Source organism: Coturnix japonica, chromosome 4 (genome assembly GCF_001577835.2).
Source record: "Coturnix japonica isolate 7356 chromosome 4, Coturnix japonica 2.1, whole genome shotgun sequence".
Lineage (NCBI taxonomy): Eukaryota > Metazoa > Chordata > Aves > Galliformes > Phasianidae > Coturnix > Coturnix japonica.
Window position 1 is genome coordinate 80698003 of NC_029519.1, and position 19752 is coordinate 80717754.

The following is a 19752-nucleotide window of genomic DNA, read 5'->3' on the forward strand; positions in this document are numbered from 1 at the left end:
ACAAACCGCACGTCCTCCAAAACACCAGGATCCTGGTGGTATAAAGGCTGAGCAAAGAGTAGAGCTGAAGTTCACTGTTACTTCACTTTCTGCCAGTGTTACATAGCCAGGAACAGCCAGAAGTCTGCTGATAGAAAAGGTAACCTTGTCCCATAGGAACATAAATGTACCTGTTATCCCAAACAGAAACCACTCATGTTTTTGTGACGTTTATCTAAGCTGAAGTGAAGTCAACTGGGAATTTAAGACCAATGTAAGACTGAAATTCCAGTGATAAAACAAAGGCAAAAAAACAGTAGGGATGCAGAGAAACAAGAATAGAAATACACTGGAAGATGAGTATTACTATGGAGTTTCTTGCCAGAGACAAGAATACGGTCAGGTTTAAAAAACAACAACAAAAAAAAAGAAAATCAATATGGTTCTAGAAAGAAAACCAGAGGACTCTGCTTTGGCTCTAGCTCTTTCTGTAACTGATATCAAACAATACCAGTAAGGACAGAGCATTTGCAAACAAACTTATATCACCATTAGATAAGTACACCATAGTGCTTGCTAAGCTGAAGTACTTTTAAGCAAGTAAAATCTGATTTTAAAAGAGTTTAAAAAGTGATTACAAAAAAAAAATGCAGCTTCGCATATTGGTCATATTTCTGCTTTGCATCCAAATAGACCTCACTGTAACCTTCCAGTACTTGAAAGCAGCATATAAACAGGAGGGGGGGTGACAGTTTACGAGGGTAGACAGTGGCAGGACAAGGGGGAATGGTCTTAAAATGAAACAGGGGAGGTTTAGGTTGCACATTAGGAGGAATTTTTTCACAAAGAGGGTGGTGATGCACTGGAACAGGTTGCCCAAGGAGGCTGTGGATGCCCCATCCCTGCAGGCATTCAAGGCCAGGCTGGATGTGGCTCTGGGCAGCCTGGTCTGCTAGTAGGCAACCCTGCACATAGCAGGGGGTTGAAACCGGATTATCATTGTGGTCTTTTTCAATCCAGGCCATTCTATGATTCTATGACTTGAACTTCAGCTTTGCCACAAAGACACAGGCAACACCAAGAACGATATCACAGCAAAACAAACCAACCTGATCACTTTTACTTCAATGCAATAATATCCATTCAGAAATGTTATCAGTCGTAACCAAGAATTAAGCAACACTGCACAACTAATTGGTTTGAGAAACATTCCCTTGACAAGCTGGAATCCACAAATTATCCACTGCACATGACCATTTGCAGCAATGTAGGGGGTTGTTTTGTTGGTTCTACTTTGCTTCCCAGATCATGCCTCCAAAAAAGTGTTTTAATACGAAGCTTTAAAAGGCAAATACCTGCAAGCAATCTGGCTCTCCAGTGCATCATCTGCTTTGGCAGCCTACAAGTCAGATCTGCACAGTCTGTAGCCTTCCTACCTAATCCTTCACCAACAAATGCATTTTAAAGGATACATGGATGGTAATCCATTTTGTCACCAAAAAAGTTCACAAACTGACTCCCATTGTAAAAATAACCAGCTGGAAGTGGATCCAAGTGGCGTTTCACCTAAAGAAAGAAAGAACATACTGCATAATAAGCACTTGTATGTGAAAATTGCTTAGATACAGACCTAGCAAGCTTAAACAGAGAGGAAAAATTCCCTTTTTTAAGCAGCCAGGCAAGAAGTTACAGCACCTGGATATAAAGGAGCACCCTGAAAAGACTGTACGACAAGTGATATTTACACCAGCTACAGGAATTCAATACAGCAATGCTTATCACAGCCATGCCAAACTTTTAGTACTCCATCTCCAGAGACAGCACTTACATCCCAAAGTTAGTTAATAAGGGCAGGATGAGCTATTTGGGATTCTAGTTTGGAAATAATAATCTGCACAATACAGCACAGGAAGAAAAGATGGGTAAAGCAGACCATTATATCCTACGCTCTCCCCCGCTTTCCAGGGCTTACTGAGATAAATGCCTGCACAACACCAAGAGTTATATCTCAAATCCCTCCTGGACAGCCTCATCTATGTTTTGAGTATATAAAGAGACAGTAAATGCTCTAATTTAGTGTTCATCATGCTTGTTATGGCAGACATGGGAGGTGCTCTATTATATAAACAGATTCTTGAGAAAATCATTGCTTCTACTTACGTGAATGTTTTTTATTTCCTGAAGGGTTAGCATTCCTCTGGTTTTTAGGGCTTTCCTCTGAGGTTTCTGTATGAAGAATCAGACCCCAGTTATATACCTTCTGTACAACAATGTGACATTACAGTTCATTTACATTAGCAAAACAAACAGCAAAGTACTTCCTTGAAATGCAGATAAACTAATTCATGCTTGAGAGGTGCAATTCATTTGAAGTTCCAGCCTTTTAGAAGATTAAAACAGTATTTCAAAGAGTGCTCTCTTACATGGAAAAAAAGGATCTGTCTCTATATATTACCTGTATGATATATGCAGAGCATGAAAAATCATTACAGAAAATGTATACTTCCTTGAAGTAACCTGCAGGAAACTTATTTCTCTTCCCACACAATGTTCTTGAGATACTATGCAAATCCTAAACCATTCAAAAAAAGTAATTATGAGCATCTTTTAATTAAGATGCTCCAAAATGGCATCATAAAAGGGCAGAGTTGGAACTACAGATTCAGGGTCCAGCTGAAGTACTAAAATAAACTATCTGCATGGTTCAACAGCTTCTGTTCAAGTGGATTTCCAAAGCAAAACTTTCAGACTCATTTCCCAAGACCTTCAACCTTCAGTCTGATATAACTGTTGGTATTACTTGGCTGGGTAAGAGAAAACTTCTCATCCCACACTCCAGGTCAGGCTGTGCCAGTCTGAGAAGTTAGAAAGACGCCACTGCTGCAAGATGTGCCTCCAAGGCTTCTTATGTGTTGTGTATGTACACTAACCACAGAGGAACACATGCAATCTTGCATAGCTGTACACTGAAATATAGCAAGAACAAATGAAAAATCTAGACCCTCTGTTTCAATGTGTTTCTTCCAAGGAGGCTCAATTTAGGGAATCAAAACATGTTTTCAGCATAGTTCATCTACTCCAAGATTTATTTCATACTACATATTAGCTTTAGGCAATCACATCTCAGCTTAATCATCTCGTGTTTATTCTGGACCTACTCCATTTACTCAAGTGTTCAAAAGCAGATCAAATCCATGAATATGCTATAGCAGTTATTAAAACAACACACACTTGCAAACTGTTGGTCTTCTGTTTGAAATACAATTTGCACCCTGGAATGCTAATACCCTGGCAGAAGAGAAAGGAGATTAACAAAAAGGTTTCATCAAGGCACTCAGATTTCACCTTTCATTGTTTAGAAATACCAAAGAGATCATGCTGAACAGAAGTAAACATGCCCACGAACCTGTTTTGCAGTTTCTCTAAGCCAGTCCTTTATATCCTCTTCCTTAAGGGAGCAGCCAATGAACACAAGGAAGTACTCCTGTTGACCGCTGCAATCTCTGCTATCATTTCTTGAATCAGGAGGAGTTGGCCCCTCCTGAACAGGCACAAGGCTTAGTGAGTTGGAGGATGTGTTGTGACAAACTTCAATCACTTTGTCAGAATCTAATGAGGAGAAGACAAAAAGTGCCTTGATAACTCGCTCATCTAATTTAACGCCAACACACTGGTGTGTTTCCAAATACAATCACATGCAATACAACCCTTAGACACTGCAGAAGTAATACCTTGCTCTTACCTGAAAACTTAACTTTGCCCATGATGTGATATATGTTTCCAGAAAATGGACTTGGCTTGAGCAGTGACTTAATTGCTGTTAGAAATGGAGGACAAACACGTTATCTCACTTACTGCTCTTCTCCTTAGGGCAGCTTCTCATCAGTCCTATGCTACAGGTCTCTAATCCACATCCTAATGCTTCAAGGGGAAAAGCTGCATTGTCCCCCCAGAGCTCCCACTACAGAACATTTCTACACGTTCAACTCTCCTCTATGGGGTAGGTGGGAAATAATGTGTTCAGCATAGTGAACGCTTACAGTGCGTGTGGAAAGTAAAGTGGTGCTCCTTAACACTGTTTTGCTATGGAAAGAAGGAAGGGCATGGTTATACATCTGGTCTAGGAGCCTAACATGCAGCTGAGCCTATTTTCTAGTAACTACAAATAATTGCTGGGCACGAATAGTAGAAACTGATGCTCTTTTACAAACTGCATTTCCATACTAGCAAATGAATGTGAATTTACAATAAAAAGCAAAACACATGAAGATAACTGCCTCAGCCTTTAGAAATTACATCTTTATCTGAACAAAATCATGGGTCAGCTTTCCAGGGCAGATGCTAAAGGTCATTTACTGTACTTCAAGGAAGGAAAGCTGCATATTCAATTAAAAGTTTGCTTCAGCAGTAATTAAAGGACAGTGCTACGTCAACATCTTCCTTTCCTTCTATTCCTCGGCCTCTTAAGCTTGGATTCAAATTAAGTAATTCAAAGTTCATTTGTACCTTTACATTTGGTCACAAATCGTGTTTTTTCTAGAGGACGGCTAAACCACACACAGATCTGAACCATTGGAGGAAAGACAGACCCAGCTCCATATTTACCTTCATACCTTGAGACAAAAGAAACAGATACACCTTCAACAAAGAAAACACACACATCTGTGCTTTCCACCTAGCAGATCTCTTAAAAAGAAGGTCCATTATTTCACTACAGGTGGCTTTTCCTCATCGCAAGAAAAACACTAAGCTTTTATTTTTTTTCTAAGAAAAAAATCCATGAAAGGCACTGAAAGAGGTTGCCCAGTGTTGTGGTTGATGCCCCATCCCTGGAGAGCCAGCCTGAATCAGGCCTTGGGCAACCCAATCTAGCTGTGCTGTCCCTGTTCACTGCAGGGGACTTGACTGATGGCTCTCAGAGGTCCCTTCCAATTCTAAACATTCTATGAAAGGACAATATGAAGTCTGAGGTTATACAAAGAGCTTGGGAATCATTTTGACAACCTTCCCGCTGCTGGTTTTACTTTTTCTTTAGATGCTACCTACTTCCATGCTATCAAATACATTAACTGCTGTCCAAAGGTTTTCTCTCCCTCTTCTTTGGGCACCATGCAATTTGCACACTCCAGGCCTTGTGCCAATTCACTTTAGGAACCTTACTTCATTCCAGATTTTGATCAAGAATTGTGAACAAAGAACATACACGTGCATAAAGGACTGGCAAGGCAAGGAACATAAATCATACTTCCAAAACTATCAACGTAACCAGAAAGCAGCCAGCCAGGAGTTGTAACAGCTGACAAGCTTACGTTTCCTGCCAAATAGGTGTAGTGTAGATAACTACAACAAGATGTGCAAAGCACCCCAAAGAATGAAAACTATCACTATCAATTAAAAGCAAAGCTTGGTACCACTTATTATTGAGCCCTCAAGCCCTTGCCAAGACTGTCAATAAAGTTGCAGCTTTTTATTTTTTTTTAAATGAATAATTGTTCTGCTAATAGCAAGTTCATTCCAGTAAGGCTGAATAGCTGTCAGAATGAAATTACTCTCATCATTATTGGCCTCACCCATCCCAAGCCTTCCCAGCTTATTCCCAGAGGGTTCTTTTCTATTCTTCTTAAAAGCAACAGTAATCCTGCCACTGATTTAAATGGTGTCCAGAAAGGATCCTGTTCCCCTTAAAAGGACAGCAGTTGTGTATCTGCTATGAATACTCATCAGCTTTCTCTCAAAAATGATTTACAAAGCTATTTTCTGTTCCAAATGAGTAGTCTTAAAAAGAGGATAAATTAAGTTAGGGAGACTTTTTAATCTTCAAGTTAATTAGAAAAATAGTTTTAATATTTCTCAGTCTAGATACTTGCCAGCCAGGATACATTAAATATCGAGCTCTAATCTTCTGAGGACTTGAGAAACTGCTTTCTGAGAGAATTAATTCAATATCTTCATTCCTATAGAGGGATAAAGATGAACATCTTTAATTTATGACCTCAATAAAATGGACACTATCCGTATTCTGCTTAAATAAAACAGAATGCGTTAGCCACACTAAATTAAAGAGTATCTTCCCACCAGTATGACAGTGACAGTGAGATAAATCACCCTCTACAAGCAAAAACATACGTTTCCTAATCTCTGTATTTATACAACCATAAAGGTAAGGGGAAGATGCCTTTTACATTAGAAGCAATTAAGAAAAATGGGCATCTGTGTAAGTTACCAGAGTAAAACAAGAGAATACAAGCTTCTAAAGGCATGTGTCCCATCTGCCAAGAGTGACAAACGGTGGATGGTGATTAACGTTACCTCGTTACAATTCCATTTTCTGCCAGGATGAATGAAACAGCAGGATTTGCTGCTCGGATGAGGCTCTGCAGTTGCATAAGGAGTGGATGCCTCTGGTCTGTAGCATGACTTGTGAATATCACATTACTCACCAGACCTGTGTAAAGAAATCAGAAGACAGTGTATACAAGTCAGGCACACAGCAGAGACTAACAAATGATTAGGAGATTTAGCAGCCATTTCTCTCCTATTCTCCCTCTACCTTACTGCATGAAAGTTATTAAGGAAAGCAAACCCACAAGCAAGAAATCTGGAGTTGGACTCAGTAATCCTTGTGGGCCCCTTCCAGCTCAAGACCTTCCATGTCTCTATGGTTCTATGGGTTTCTGTGTCAACCATTCTAGGTTACCATTATGCCATATGCTCCCATTAACTGTGAGCTGCATCACCAACCTTTCCAAGCTAAGATTTTAATAACAGATGCCAATTGCCATCATTAGTATTTCTTTTTTCTTAATCCTCCATAGAATTTTCCACTCCATTTTCAGAAACATCTATAATCTACTGCACTATACGCTTCCCTTGAGAGAGACTAGGGAGACGAACAGCAAGCACGCTTAGGAGTTTAAGTCACATAAATGCTTGAAATTACTACGTAGATCATGCAATTAAGATGAAAATTATGAATCAGCTAATCAACAACCACCACATTATGGGTGTGCTAAATGCAGTGTGTTGTGGGTTTTTTTCCCCCTCCTTTTAGCAGCCTCAAAATTGATACTGATTTTAAAGCTAAGTTTAATTAAAATGCTAGTTATGCTTTCGGTGAGGTTGGGACAATAAATAGGCTGTGTCACAAAAATACTTTACAGTTAGAATAGCTGTGCCTCGGAGAGATAAGGTAATCGTTAGCATCTAAGCTGGCAAAGCTTGAAGTTCAAAAGATTCAAGGAATAAAATATCCAGCAGATCCAAAAAATAGAGAAATCTCATCCCATCCTTCTCACTTTCTCTACCACTCCCTGCTTCCATTGCTTGTCTCTAAAGGGGACAGCTCTAAGGTGCTAGCTGTTATTCCTGTTGTAAGCTCACACGTAGCATTGCAGGAAACAGAATCTGTGGAACCCAGACAAAAAATAGCTGTTGAAAGCAGCCCATGCAGCATTATAATCATTTTGACCTTTACTATTTGAGTTGTCACCACCACCTCTGTATCTGTTGCCTATATCCATGTGTATCCCTTCTTTATACTTGCACAATGCCCAATGCAATGCTGCCTCAGCCTACAGGTGCTACAGTAACACTAACACTACTGGGGTGCAGAAGACAAAGACATCAGGACAAGCATCCTCCAGTGAAGGTCTTGCTGAGTATTGCTCCTGTTGAGCCAGCAGCCAAGACTCTGAGCTGTGCATAAAGCTGGATCTTGCATTCCCTCTTGCTCTTTTCCTTACTGCTCTGCAGTGACACATCTGTAGCGTTTGCATGTCTACAACCTACAAAATGCTTGATTTTCTGGAAGTGGTGATAGAAATAAAAGCTTTGTTCATTCCAAGCCACTTTACATTTATTCTACTATAAATGTGATCATAGAATGGCTTGGGTTGGAAGGGATCCCAAGGGTCATCAAGTTCCAACCCTCCTGCCACAAGCAGGGCCACCAACCTCCAGATCCAGTACAGACCATGTTGCCCAGGGCCCAGTTCTGTGTTTGTGTTACACTCTCAAACTCACCAGAAATCTCAGTTCAAAGCAGTTTTCCTCCTAAAACTTTGCAGACAGAGATTTGCTTTGCATGATCTGACCTCTAGGCTATCCTGATGTCACATTTTGTATCTGCCAACTAGATGACAAAACCTTGCCACATGCAGAAATAATTTGCTGCCAGAGGAACATTTTTCTAAGTCTCAACAGTTCTTTTTTTCTGGGTTTTGTAGGGAAATCAGCTATTCTTGTTCTAAGCATGTTTTTTTTCTTTTTAATGTTTCAAATTGCTAAACTAACAAATGTGAACAAAGCACTGATTTACGTAATAGCACCCACATACTTTCCAGTCTGCTCGTGTCTTCATTCTTTTGGTTTCATTTTTTTGGGGGGCCCCCCTTCACACTCACAAATAAAAAGTGGCATAATTCCAGCAGTGAATCAGAGCATTGCAGAGTCTGAACAGCCACAAGGAGTGCAGCACCTCGCTTTGACAACTGCATTTAAAACCAAAACGTACAGTCCCGGAGTTGCGACAAGATCAGAAGGTCATGCCATGGTTAACTGCGGTCTGAATGTGTCTTGAAATCCCCACTGTCCCTGGTCTATCTGATTTCAGGTTGCTTAAAGTTAAGATCACTTGACCTGTAAAGGTGCTACTGCTGAACTTGCTTTTGCTATTGCAAATTCTACTACTTGATGGTAGGGCAGGAAACCCAGTGGTGCTAACAGCTGCTCTAGGATTCACATTTGAGAAGGAAAATGATACAGTAAACATTTCATTTCAGAGTCAGGACATAAAACCGAATACACAGGTAAGAAACAGCTCTTTTGCAAGTGTGCTCGTCTGTTGTAATGTCAAATGAAACTCAAAAGGATCCACAATATGGTATGAAGAATTGGATATGGGAAACAAGCTAACTAGTTCACTTTTCAAAACAGGAGGAATGGAAGGAAAGCTCCATTTCCTCATACTTATCCATAGAAAAGATGGGTATGTATGAGGAAGCAGAGCTCTCCTTTCAAACCCCATTCATTTGGCAGCAAGATTAGCAACACATCTTGAGTTACAGCAGCTCCAAGGAAACAGTTTAATTTATGGTCTTAGGAAATCTATTCTCCGGGAGAGAACAGTTAGAATGCACCAAGCTACAGGTTATTGTATCTTCACCATGCATCTACATAGAGAGAAACTGTCACTTCTGCACAGAGAGTTCTTACCTACAAGAGCTTATCGTGACCTCTGACTGTATGCATTTACAGTGTATCTACCTGGCCACACAGCTCAGCTACTTGTTCTGTATAGCTTAAATTCAAGAGTGATGACACATACCTTGTGAGCATTGGTCCAAGAACTTGGGAAAAAGAAGTCTGCAATACAAGAACAAAATTTACATATAGATGATTGGTATTACTTCTAAAACTCCCTTCAGTTCAAATGCTTCCATTCATTTGGACACTGTCAGCTGGAGTCTTACTAATCAATCCACTGTCATGTTCTCTTTCCTATATCTATATATAGGGATGGTCCAGTTAGGTTAGCATTTTGAAGAGCTCTTCCCCCAGAACTTGCTGAAGAGCAAGTAGCCACCATGCAATCTATTCTATATTCTAGGAACTCAGAAAGGAACACGAGTAATATTGGAGTCTGTTTATTTAAAAAAAAAAACACCCAAAAAACAAAAACAGGAATTGTGTTAAGCTTGCCCTAAAGAACTGTGCCTTCTGAATACAGAAGGGAATTCTTTCTGAGAAGATATTACATAATGCTTTCTGGCCATTTTCTACCACATCTGCTCTTGGATCAGACAAGTGGCAATTACTTGTATTAACTTTATCCCACAGAGAAAAGCTGTGAACAGGAGACAAAACCTTACCTGTTCATATTTAGCTACCTATCCCCTGTCCTGGCCTGCTGTTCGACACTGCAAAGGGGATTACCCTATCATATGAAAGAGTTGGATCTCCAGAGCCATAAGCTTTCTGGGACAGGAAAGTGTTTTGCTTCTCTTGACTGTGAAAGTCGTAAGTAAAACATCAAAAATCACTTTTCTTGTCACTTGTGGTGAAACTGCCAAAGCTTTCCAACTGAAAGATTTGTCATTGGCAGTTATGCGGCTCATTTGTAAGCTCTTATCAGCAGAAACTTCAAAGTGAGACATAAATAGTCTACAGCACAGGCTAAGCCTCTTCCTTCAATTGCTACTGCACTTCAGTAGACAAACAATGTTAGTCAAAGGGTTGCAGGCTACTGCTGCTATAAATACCACTCAGTGCCATGACCACAAAACACTGAGGGAAGGAGCTGGTCTCTACTATAGCTCAGGAAAGAACAAGTTTAAAAGAGCACTCCAGCATCAATTCACCAACATTTTACGTAGTTCCTACAGCTTACAGTCTTGGCTATGAAAACCCAAAAAAGCAGCAAGGTAACATTTATCACTGGCTAGTGTAAAGCACAGAAGTCAATGGTTCACGTTTCAAGAACCACATTACTTTAAAGCGTTACCTCCTTGGTTTTGTAATGGATTCCTCATTTAACTTTCCACACAATAAACTTCTATTAACATTGCGTAATTATACACCTAGTCCAAATCAAATTTCATCATTATAAACTGAACACTGAAAGTTCATCCAAGCCCAATCACCTAACAGTTTTGAGGGATTTAAGAGGGTTATGGCATTTAGCCATCATACAGCCTGTTATTATAACAGTGACCTCAAACTCATAAATAGCCCATTATCAGACTGCTAAAAATATTACTTAGTGTACCTGTGCTCTATATAGCAGCTCAGTGGCTCTACGCAAGTATTAACTGCCCCAATGATGAAAGAAGACTTCACATCTGGGTCAGGATGAGTTTGTAGAGCCTGTACAACATCAATAACATCAGTGTATCTGTAAGAAAACAAAACAAAACAGGGTTTCAGAGAAACAGAGCAAAATCATTCAACATCAGCCCTCCTTCCTAACTTTCATCATCTAGAATGTTGAAAACTCACAACACTTCTTTTTGTAACAAAAACACTTGAAGGATTGAAATAAGAACAGTCATGTTGGATGGGACCCTGGGCAACCTGATCTACTACTACTTCTGGGGGTCAACCTGATCTACTACTACTTCTGGGGGACAACCTGATCTACTACTACTTCTGGGGGTCAACCTGATCTACTACTTTGTATCAGAAGAGTTTTAGACTGGACATAAGAAGGAACTTTTTCTCTCAGAGAGTGGTCAGGCACTGGAATGGCTGCCCAGGGAGGTGGTGGAGTTGCCATCCCTGACAGTGTTCAAGAGACGTCTGGATAGGAAGCTAGTAGATATGGTTTAGTGGTTTGCTGTAGGTATGGTAAAAGGAGGATGGTTGGACTAGATGATCTTGTAGGTCCTTTCCAACCTTGTGATTCTGTGATTCTACTACTACTGGGGGGCCAACCTGATCTACTACTAGGGGGCAACCCGCCCATGGCAGGGGTCTGGAATGATACCACATTTAGCATCTCTTCCAAACCAAACTAATCTTTTTTCTACAAAATGGAAAGAAAAAAATACAAGAAGGTGGTAAATACCAGAGGGGAAAACAAAATAAGCATTGGTTCTTATACTAAATGCAGCATGCTCATTCTCTGTTAAAAAGAATAAGCAAGACACACAGCAGCTCAAGCTTTCAAGTTTCTATTTGGAAAAAAAAAAGCATTGTAAACTGAATGGGCCATTTACTTCTGAAAACTATAAATTTGTTCATTAATGACTGTCTAGCATTCACTGATCTTTCAAAAGTTGATGGCACTGTTCGAAGCCAGGAGAGATAATTATAGTCTTTATTTCATACCATATCACACTTCTTGAAATTAAATTCAGTTCTGAAGCCGCACAAATTAGAAGTTACCAAAACGTTCTCAGTCTTCCAATGCCTTAAACACAATAGATCTTCCTCTGAAAGAAACAGGGAGGTGCTCCACCCTCATTTTTCATCAAAACAATTTCAATATTTTTGCGACCTTACAAAGAAAATGGTATGTGGAAGGTACACCACAAAGCCAGCTAACGTGCTTTTCTGCATTCTTTAACAAGTAAAACCTTTATTGTGTGTTTTACTGTTTTGTTAGTTGCAAAGTATAGGTCTGTTGCCAATAATTCATTTGTGTACCAACAGGAACTACAATATGCAACCCTCCCTCTATGCATTACAATAATGCCATAGAGGGACACAGAATATTCAACAATATTCACCTGCAGCTCTAGAGTGAAGCTGGCAATATAATCTCATGTTGTCTGTGCTCTACTGTTCCTGCCTAGACCTATGGCTTTAAATGTGGGCAACCAGGGCTCTTACAGGTCTGCAGGAGATGTGAGAATACAAACATGAAGACAATACTGATGAATGTGAGCATGAACCAGCCTTGGAAGGACCATCACCTCTCTATCTAGGATATCTGGGGAGCTGTTTGGTGGGGGGCACAGGGATATCTGTTCCAGTGGAGTGCTATTTAACAACATGCTAAGGTCCAGCTGGAAAGGATAAGAAGCCCAAAGTCAGTCTCTGAAACAGAGGATATACACCAAATTCAGTCCTTCCTCCCATGTAGAGGAAGGAAGACTTTATGTATTTGTGGGTAATTTTCCCTGCAATGGAGCAGCAAGCAATAAAATTAAGAAGCAGCAGGAAAGATGAGTTTAGTGCGCACATTAAATGGAATTAACAGAGAACCACACATTAAAACAGAAATGTGAACGCCTCCAAGTGATGGAAGTAGTTTAAAAATGCCTTGGAAATAAGAAGGGAACAGAAAATCCCCTATTCTATGCTACAGTCCAAACAAAGTTCAAACATTTACCCTTGCAAGACCACTAAGAGTCGCTTGCTCTTCCTGGCATAAGTGGACTGACGGACACTGTGCTTTTGCTGAGCCTCCAGGACACCAGAGAGATAACGCTGGAAATGGGCTGCACTGAAACATTCAGGGCTATCCATAGTCTGGCGATAAACTAACCACCTATAACAACAGAAAACAACAACACATTTTCTATGACATCATATGTTTTGACCAACCGAAAACAAATCTGACAACCCTCAGGGCTCCACATCTCTCATAACACACGCAAAAGAGAAATTTACTTAGTTATTCTATCGTTTCAGAATGAGCACATTCCTTCAGTCAGTGCCAAAAGGGTTTGTGGTTTCTCCTTATTGTGTTTTTGTTTCTGTTTGTTTGGGGTTTTTGGTGTTTTGTTTTATTTTTTAAACAAATGATGCACATATGAGTAATTCTGATCTTTGTTCATTCTGCAGTAAACAAATCTTACACTAACGTGATTTAAGAACAACTCTGGACGTGAAAGTATTTCACTGCAAGACGTAACGATGACATTTGTGTGGAAAACGTACTGAAATTTGGTATTACAGAACATTCAAAACTCACCTTGCACATTCACCCTATAAAAACAACCACCATGATATTCCACATCAGCTTGCTAATATGAAGACTCTGAGTTAAAAGTGACACAATACAACAGTCCAGAACCTTATAAAGATTCAGCTCTCTATGGTGCTTGGCCATAAGATTTAAAAGACTATGAATTTCTTGCTTCCCAGATCAAAGATCCATATCAACACATAGAATGGTAAATCCCTACAGCGGATTTGTCTTTTTGCAATACAATACATGTCCTGAATATACCTCCCTGCTGCACAAGCAGAATGAAAAGTAGGGCAGATTAAAAACAATGCTGTTGAAAGGACCATTAATACAGTGTTTTCTCCAAGAAGAAATGATGCATTACCACACAAGTCAGTAAATGGGAGCTCCTAACATTGTGACAAGACCATTTCCATGCTTCAGACAGGATTAATTTGGACCTTTTAAGATTCAACTGTCCACAGCATCAGGGGCAGTTCCAGATAGACCAGATCTATAATGACACCTCTGATATTTGTAACAAGGAACATCAACAAAGAAATCTGTGACGTTTTTCTTCTCTGAACGCCCAGAAAAAGAATCTACCTCACACTGCAGTTAAATGAGATACCTGAAATAATAGAGCTGTACACATTTAAATGCTTCCCAACCAAAAATACAGCCTACACTGCACTGTGCAGGACTATTTAAAGTACTTGTTAATAATTAATGAATTTATTCTTACAGTAGACCTAATTTACAAATCAGAAACAGAGATATTCTTTTAAAGAAGTGAAGCATTCATAACTCTATCTATGCAAGTCCACTGCTGTGGACAATAAAACCAGAACCATACGAACCTCCCAAGCTCCTTGTTAAAAGTGATGAGGAAAGCACACAGATCACTGGAGCGACATCCTGGAAGACCTGTTATGATGGTGATAATCACCTGAAACATGTGGGAGGAAAGGGAAGAACCTTTAAGAGCAGAAATAAGCCAGCAACGTATACACATAATGATCTATCTCCATCAAGCCTCAAATCAAAATACAAAAATCAAATGGCATTAACTCATACAAACATAAAACATACAAACATACAACAACATACAAACAGTGAACAATATGACTGTATAACGTTTACATGTTCAATCAGATAATGCATCATTTAAGGAAGATGTTTTATCATTGTTCTTATACCTTAAATAAAATGAAAGGATAATCAAATACAACAGAGTATTACCAAAACCATTACATTAAAACCAACATTAAAAACGTACCTTAAAACCTACTTAACTATTAACGCAAATGTGAGGCAAAACACTGCAGACACCAAACAGGTTATGATGAAAAGGGTGAATTTAAATACATACAACAGTATTTGAGAAAACAGCTCTAGGGAAATGATGGTGTATTTTGAACAGTCTTAATGACAAACACAAAGAGAAGCTCTGAGTTTCTGATACTGAACACTGAGTGCGCTGTAAGAAAAACTAATGACAGCTTTAAGCAAAGTTCTATGCAGCTTTGAGATGGATTGGGAAGAGGCCGCACATTAACAGTGCCAACAAGGCAAGAGTTTTTCTGCATAAAGCAGCCCTGCTGTTGTTCTTTGCATTCTTTGATGTGTTCAGAGAGGGATCAGAGCAGAGAAGCAGAAAGAAGAAGCCAGAGTGCATCTCCAAAGCGTATAGAGCTCTAAACCATGTAGTATGGAGGCAAGCAAATGAGCTCTGGAAACACGGTTGAAAACAACTCTGTGCTGAAGTTGACTAAGGAAATTACTCTGGTAACAGTTTCTGTTACAAACAGATTAATTATCTCTTCCAGATTTTAGCCACATTATAGCTGAAGACAGTCACCTGTAGGTTATTTGCCTCCTGTCCTATTTTGGATGCCCACAGGCACTGAGTATATATAATAGAGATAGAGGAGAGACTGAGTGTTTTATAGCAACTGGTATGAATGTCAAAAGAATCTTTAAATATTAACAAAGACATTTAAACCAACCTTAAAATCAGATCTAAAAACACAATGAAGTGCTTATTATTTAATACTTAAGTGTCATATGGTGGCTGAACTAGACCCTAGGAAACAAGGCTGCCACCATATTACATTATCCAAAGACAAAGGCCACATTTCTGCTGCCTTGGTTTTCTTGCTGACAGCAGACTTCAAATGCTGGAAAGTTACAAAGAAATAATTTCTACTAAAATCCTATTTAAAGCACCCCGTAAGTTCGACAATTGTTGTTGCTCCTATAGAGAACAGAATGTTCCACAGATAATATCAGCAAATGTTAAATATCATGTGCTACCTCCATGCTATTTAAAGGACTTATGTTCCAGAGAACAATTCAGTTAAATTATTCAGCAATTCATAAAAAACAAACTACTGCTTCGGGGCTGAATCTCTGGACATGAGAGAAAAATGTTCAGTTGAAGATCTGCTCCTCATTTTCTGCCTCTATTTTATCAGGCTGAAGGGCCATCAGCACTTCCAAAAAGATTGTTTAAATGAAAAAGAAAAATAAGTCATGTAAACAGGGAAACGGGACAGGGCAATTCATTCTAAGGAACAGACTTGAAGCAAGCTCAGGATCAACTGGTGGTATTGGAAAGGAGGCAGAGAGGGTTTACATCAGTTTTGCACAGAATAACACTGTATCATAGAATGGCTTGGGTTGGAAGGGACCTGAAGGATCACCAAGCTCCAACCTTCCTGCCACAGGCAGGGCCACCAACCTCCACATTCAATACTAGACCAGGCTGCCCAGTGCCCTGTCCAACCTGGCCTTGAAAACCTCCAGGGATGGATGGGGCACCCACAGCCTCTGTGGGCAATTATGCGGTAAACAGCACTAGGGATAGGAGGCAACACTGTGCTGCTTACTTACCTTATCGCTTTCTGCTCTGCTGTCAGGAATGGTTTCTGACTGTTGCAACAAAATAGGAAGATGTGCTGACATTACTGGCTCACGACTGACGCTGCTGACAGCAAAGTGCTGCATAAACCTTTCAAGAAAGAAAAGAAACACTATTCCAGTCCAGAGGAAAATACTTCATTTCTGTGATTCTGTGATTTATATAACTAGATGGGAAATAACTCCAGTCAAATTGTGAAACAGTCAAACAGAGGCTTCCCAAAGAGGAAATAATTCATCCCAAGGTAAAAATATCAAGTGGGAAGACAAACTTACTATGTAAGCAATTTCTAGTCGAGCATTACATGTACCAAAATATTTTCGCACTGTTCCTTTTGAACCTAATCCCTTAGAAACAAAAATCATTTCTCACCTCTCTAATTCTGGGAGGGCAGCAGATATTTTCAACTCATTGTATCTTTCTCCAGAAGTAGCAGACAAAGAACTGAAAAACTTCTGAACGCTGGAATGTCTAAAAAGAAAAAGCACTGAATTAATTGGTTAGTTGAAAGAAAAGCCTAGAAGTTTCCCTTCTTTAAACCAGATGGCTAATAACAAGCACAAAAAAAAACCCCAAACAAGCATTGTATTAAGAATGCAGCAATCTCTTCTTGAATCATTATCAAAATCTGACTGTCAGCATTTTTCTGATGGCAGCACGTAGTTAACATCTAATTACAGCTGAGCATGTAGCGTGAACTTACAGTCTCTTTTGTTCCACAGACAGGAATTCTTCCTGGACAACCCTTAAAGATAATCCTGAGTTTGTTTGGTTTTGCCACGAAGAGTAAACCTGCAATAGACGAGGCCAACTTGTAAGGATCATTACTTTGCAACATTTGTTTTAAGACTTGCTTTCATTCACCTATAGGATACATTAATTTTAGCTAAAATCGTCCTTCATGACACTGGTTTTGTTGGAAGCATTCAAAACATGGAGTGAGTCTCCACAGATCAGATTTGAAAGCTTTAGCTAGACTGGAATGACTTTAAGAAACAACCTGATTGAAGCATCCCAGTCTCACATTTATCACTCAGCCTTGGCATGCCTTGCTACTAGAAATGCAAAGCACTTATAGTCTAACTGCAGTGCAGCAGGAACTGAATTCAAATACATCTCCTTTAATTACTGTTGTAATTACCATTAGGTAAGACTGTATTTCTAGAAATATAAGAAAAACTTTATTTTTCACAACCTAAGTCCACATTTCTCTAGGGAGCAGCATTTTGGCTGGCATCCTATTGCTCTAGCCAAGTCACATTAATATGAATGGCATTCTGAAACTAGAAATCAGATTCAGATGAATCATGCAGCCATTTAAGCATTCGGTATTTCCCTCCTTTTCCTAAGTAAAGGCAACAGCCATTGTCATTTTTCACAATAATTTTCTGCAAGACGAAACAGTTTGGGCAGAGCGTGAGGGGGAAGACTGCTTGCCATTAACAAATCGGCATCCTAAACATGCTGAACAACGAGATAAAAAAACATCAAAATCAAGTTCTGATATTAACAAAAGACTGAATTGCTCCTGTAGAACGAGCCATGCAGCCAAAGAAATGACAGCTTCAAAAAACCTGGCTAAGAGACCAAGGAAAATGTCTACAAGGGATGGATGGCAAGATAGACTGGTAGACAGAAAAATGTCTTTAGAAGTCAAAGGGCTGGGGATAGAGTAAAAATGCAGGTCAGATTGGGTGAGAACTTTTAAACCAGTTTTCTTGGGTTCTTTCTACAAGAAGTGTTCCTTTTGTATGACTTAAAAGAGGGGGAAAATGCTGCTACAGTGTTAGAAAAACCAGAGAAATCCATAAACCCCAAAGCCAACTCAACTATCGATTACAGTGAAGATGTGAAAGGAGTCGCACTGTCTTTGGAGAATCCTCCAACCAGATTCCATTGCTGCATGCTTGAAGTCTCGCAACCAACACTGCAGTTACAAGGAATAGAAAGCAGTGAGATCTGGAGGGATGGGGAACTGCTGTGTCCTATTTCAAGGGGGGCTTGAATTAATTAGATCATATTTACAGGAAGTCTGTTAAACAAGGCATTGTGTTATACAACTGCAGAAGAGTAAAACCACGAGCTGCAGCTCAGTGAATCCTTGTAGCTACTCGTCTGTTTAGCAACAGATGTGTCTACATAACTCCAGTTTTACGTGGTTTTAGAATAGATTTTGGAGAAAAGCAATAAGCAGCTGAAGGAAGGCACTAACAAAATATAATACCTGATTCATATGGCTTACATGCTGAGGAACACACTTGGTCTCATGAATAGTCTTCATTCATGACATACCATCTCCAGGTGGTATCACAGAATCATAGAATGAATTATGGAATGGCCTGGATTGAAAAGGGCCACAACGATCATCTGGTTTCAACACCCTTGCTATGTGCAGGGTCACCAACCAGCAGCCCAGGCTGCCCAGAGCCACATCCAGCCTGGCCTTGAATGCCTGCAGGGATGGGACAACCACACAGGCTTGGACAGCCTGTTCCAATGAAGTAATAATGCAAAGTCAAACTATAGGCAACTCTGAACTACTGAAGAGCACTGCTACCCTGTCTGTACAAGAAACAAATACCCTTCTCTACAATATTGCACACAGTTTGGATGACTACAGCCAAAAAAACAAATCAAAAGAGAACTATTACAATGATTAGAGGAAAGGAGAACATTTTTATAACAGCAGACTAAAAAGGATCTGGTTTTATTTCATCAGGCCAAATAAGCCAGAAAGAATAGGTCTGAAATCTCTGAATAGCTCATGCATTCCCACTGGGAAAACTAAATAATAACAGGTTTAAAAGTAGACCTAATAAAATCAGTTAGAAATTTAAAACCAAACAAAACATTCCCAGCCACTCATAGTGGAACAGTGGGAAAAATCTAAACACTTAAGATAAAAGGAGGAGAAATTTTATGGAGTCATTAATGCTACCAGTGGGGACTGTACACATTGATCTAGGTGGTCTTTTCCAGTCCAGGCTTATGATTGCTTGCTAAAACCCTTGTGAAGTCCTAAAATCTCCACACTCACTTCCTCAGAAGTGCTATTGTTATAAAGTTTTGTTTATTAAAAGCCTCTGCATTCGAATGCATGAGGCCAATTTACTCAGAAAACAGTACAATGCCATACGGGATACTTAAAGACTTTAACAAAACTTCCCTAAGGATCACGATCCAAATGTGTCTAACCACAAAAAACACAATAGAACCTCTGCCACTACATGCAATTGCTGTAGCCAATTACACACTAGTGCTACATTTAAAATGCAACTACTAGAAAACAAGCCTTAGAGCAGTCACCAACTTCAGAAGACAAAATGAAAGCACATGGTGACCACTAAACCCTAACAAGCACACAGTCACTAGAAATGGGTACATACGTTGAAGTTTCACACACATGCAAGTTCCTAAGACCAGGAGCAATCAGCTCTTGGGAAGGACTACAAGGCAA

General features: G+C 39.6%; 1 protein-coding gene across 2 annotated transcripts in view; it reads right to left on the reverse strand.

Moving 5' to 3' along the window:
- Positions 1-19752, reverse strand: part of C4H20orf194 (chromosome 4 C20orf194 homolog) — a 59859-nt gene that overhangs the window by 4354 nt on the left and 35753 nt on the right. For both annotated transcript variants that reach the window (XM_015862980.2, XM_015862981.2), the window contains exons 23-36: positions 16999-17087; positions 16668-16766; positions 16268-16385; positions 14233-14321; positions 12812-12970; positions 10745-10870; positions 9305-9342; positions 6289-6424; positions 5847-5933; positions 4486-4592; positions 3722-3796; positions 3386-3588; positions 2140-2205; positions 1452-1545 (exon numbers count right to left, since the gene is read on the reverse strand). In XM_015862980.2, coding sequence (XP_015718466.1) covers positions 1452-1545; positions 2140-2205; positions 3386-3588; positions 3722-3796; positions 4486-4592; positions 5847-5933; positions 6289-6424; positions 9305-9342; positions 10745-10870; positions 12812-12970; positions 14233-14321; positions 16268-16385; positions 16668-16766; positions 16999-17087 — 1486 coding nt within the window. The remainder of the gene's footprint in view (positions 1-1451; positions 1546-2139; positions 2206-3385; positions 3589-3721; positions 3797-4485; positions 4593-5846; positions 5934-6288; positions 6425-9304; positions 9343-10744; positions 10871-12811; positions 12971-14232; positions 14322-16267; positions 16386-16667; positions 16767-16998; positions 17088-19752) is intronic.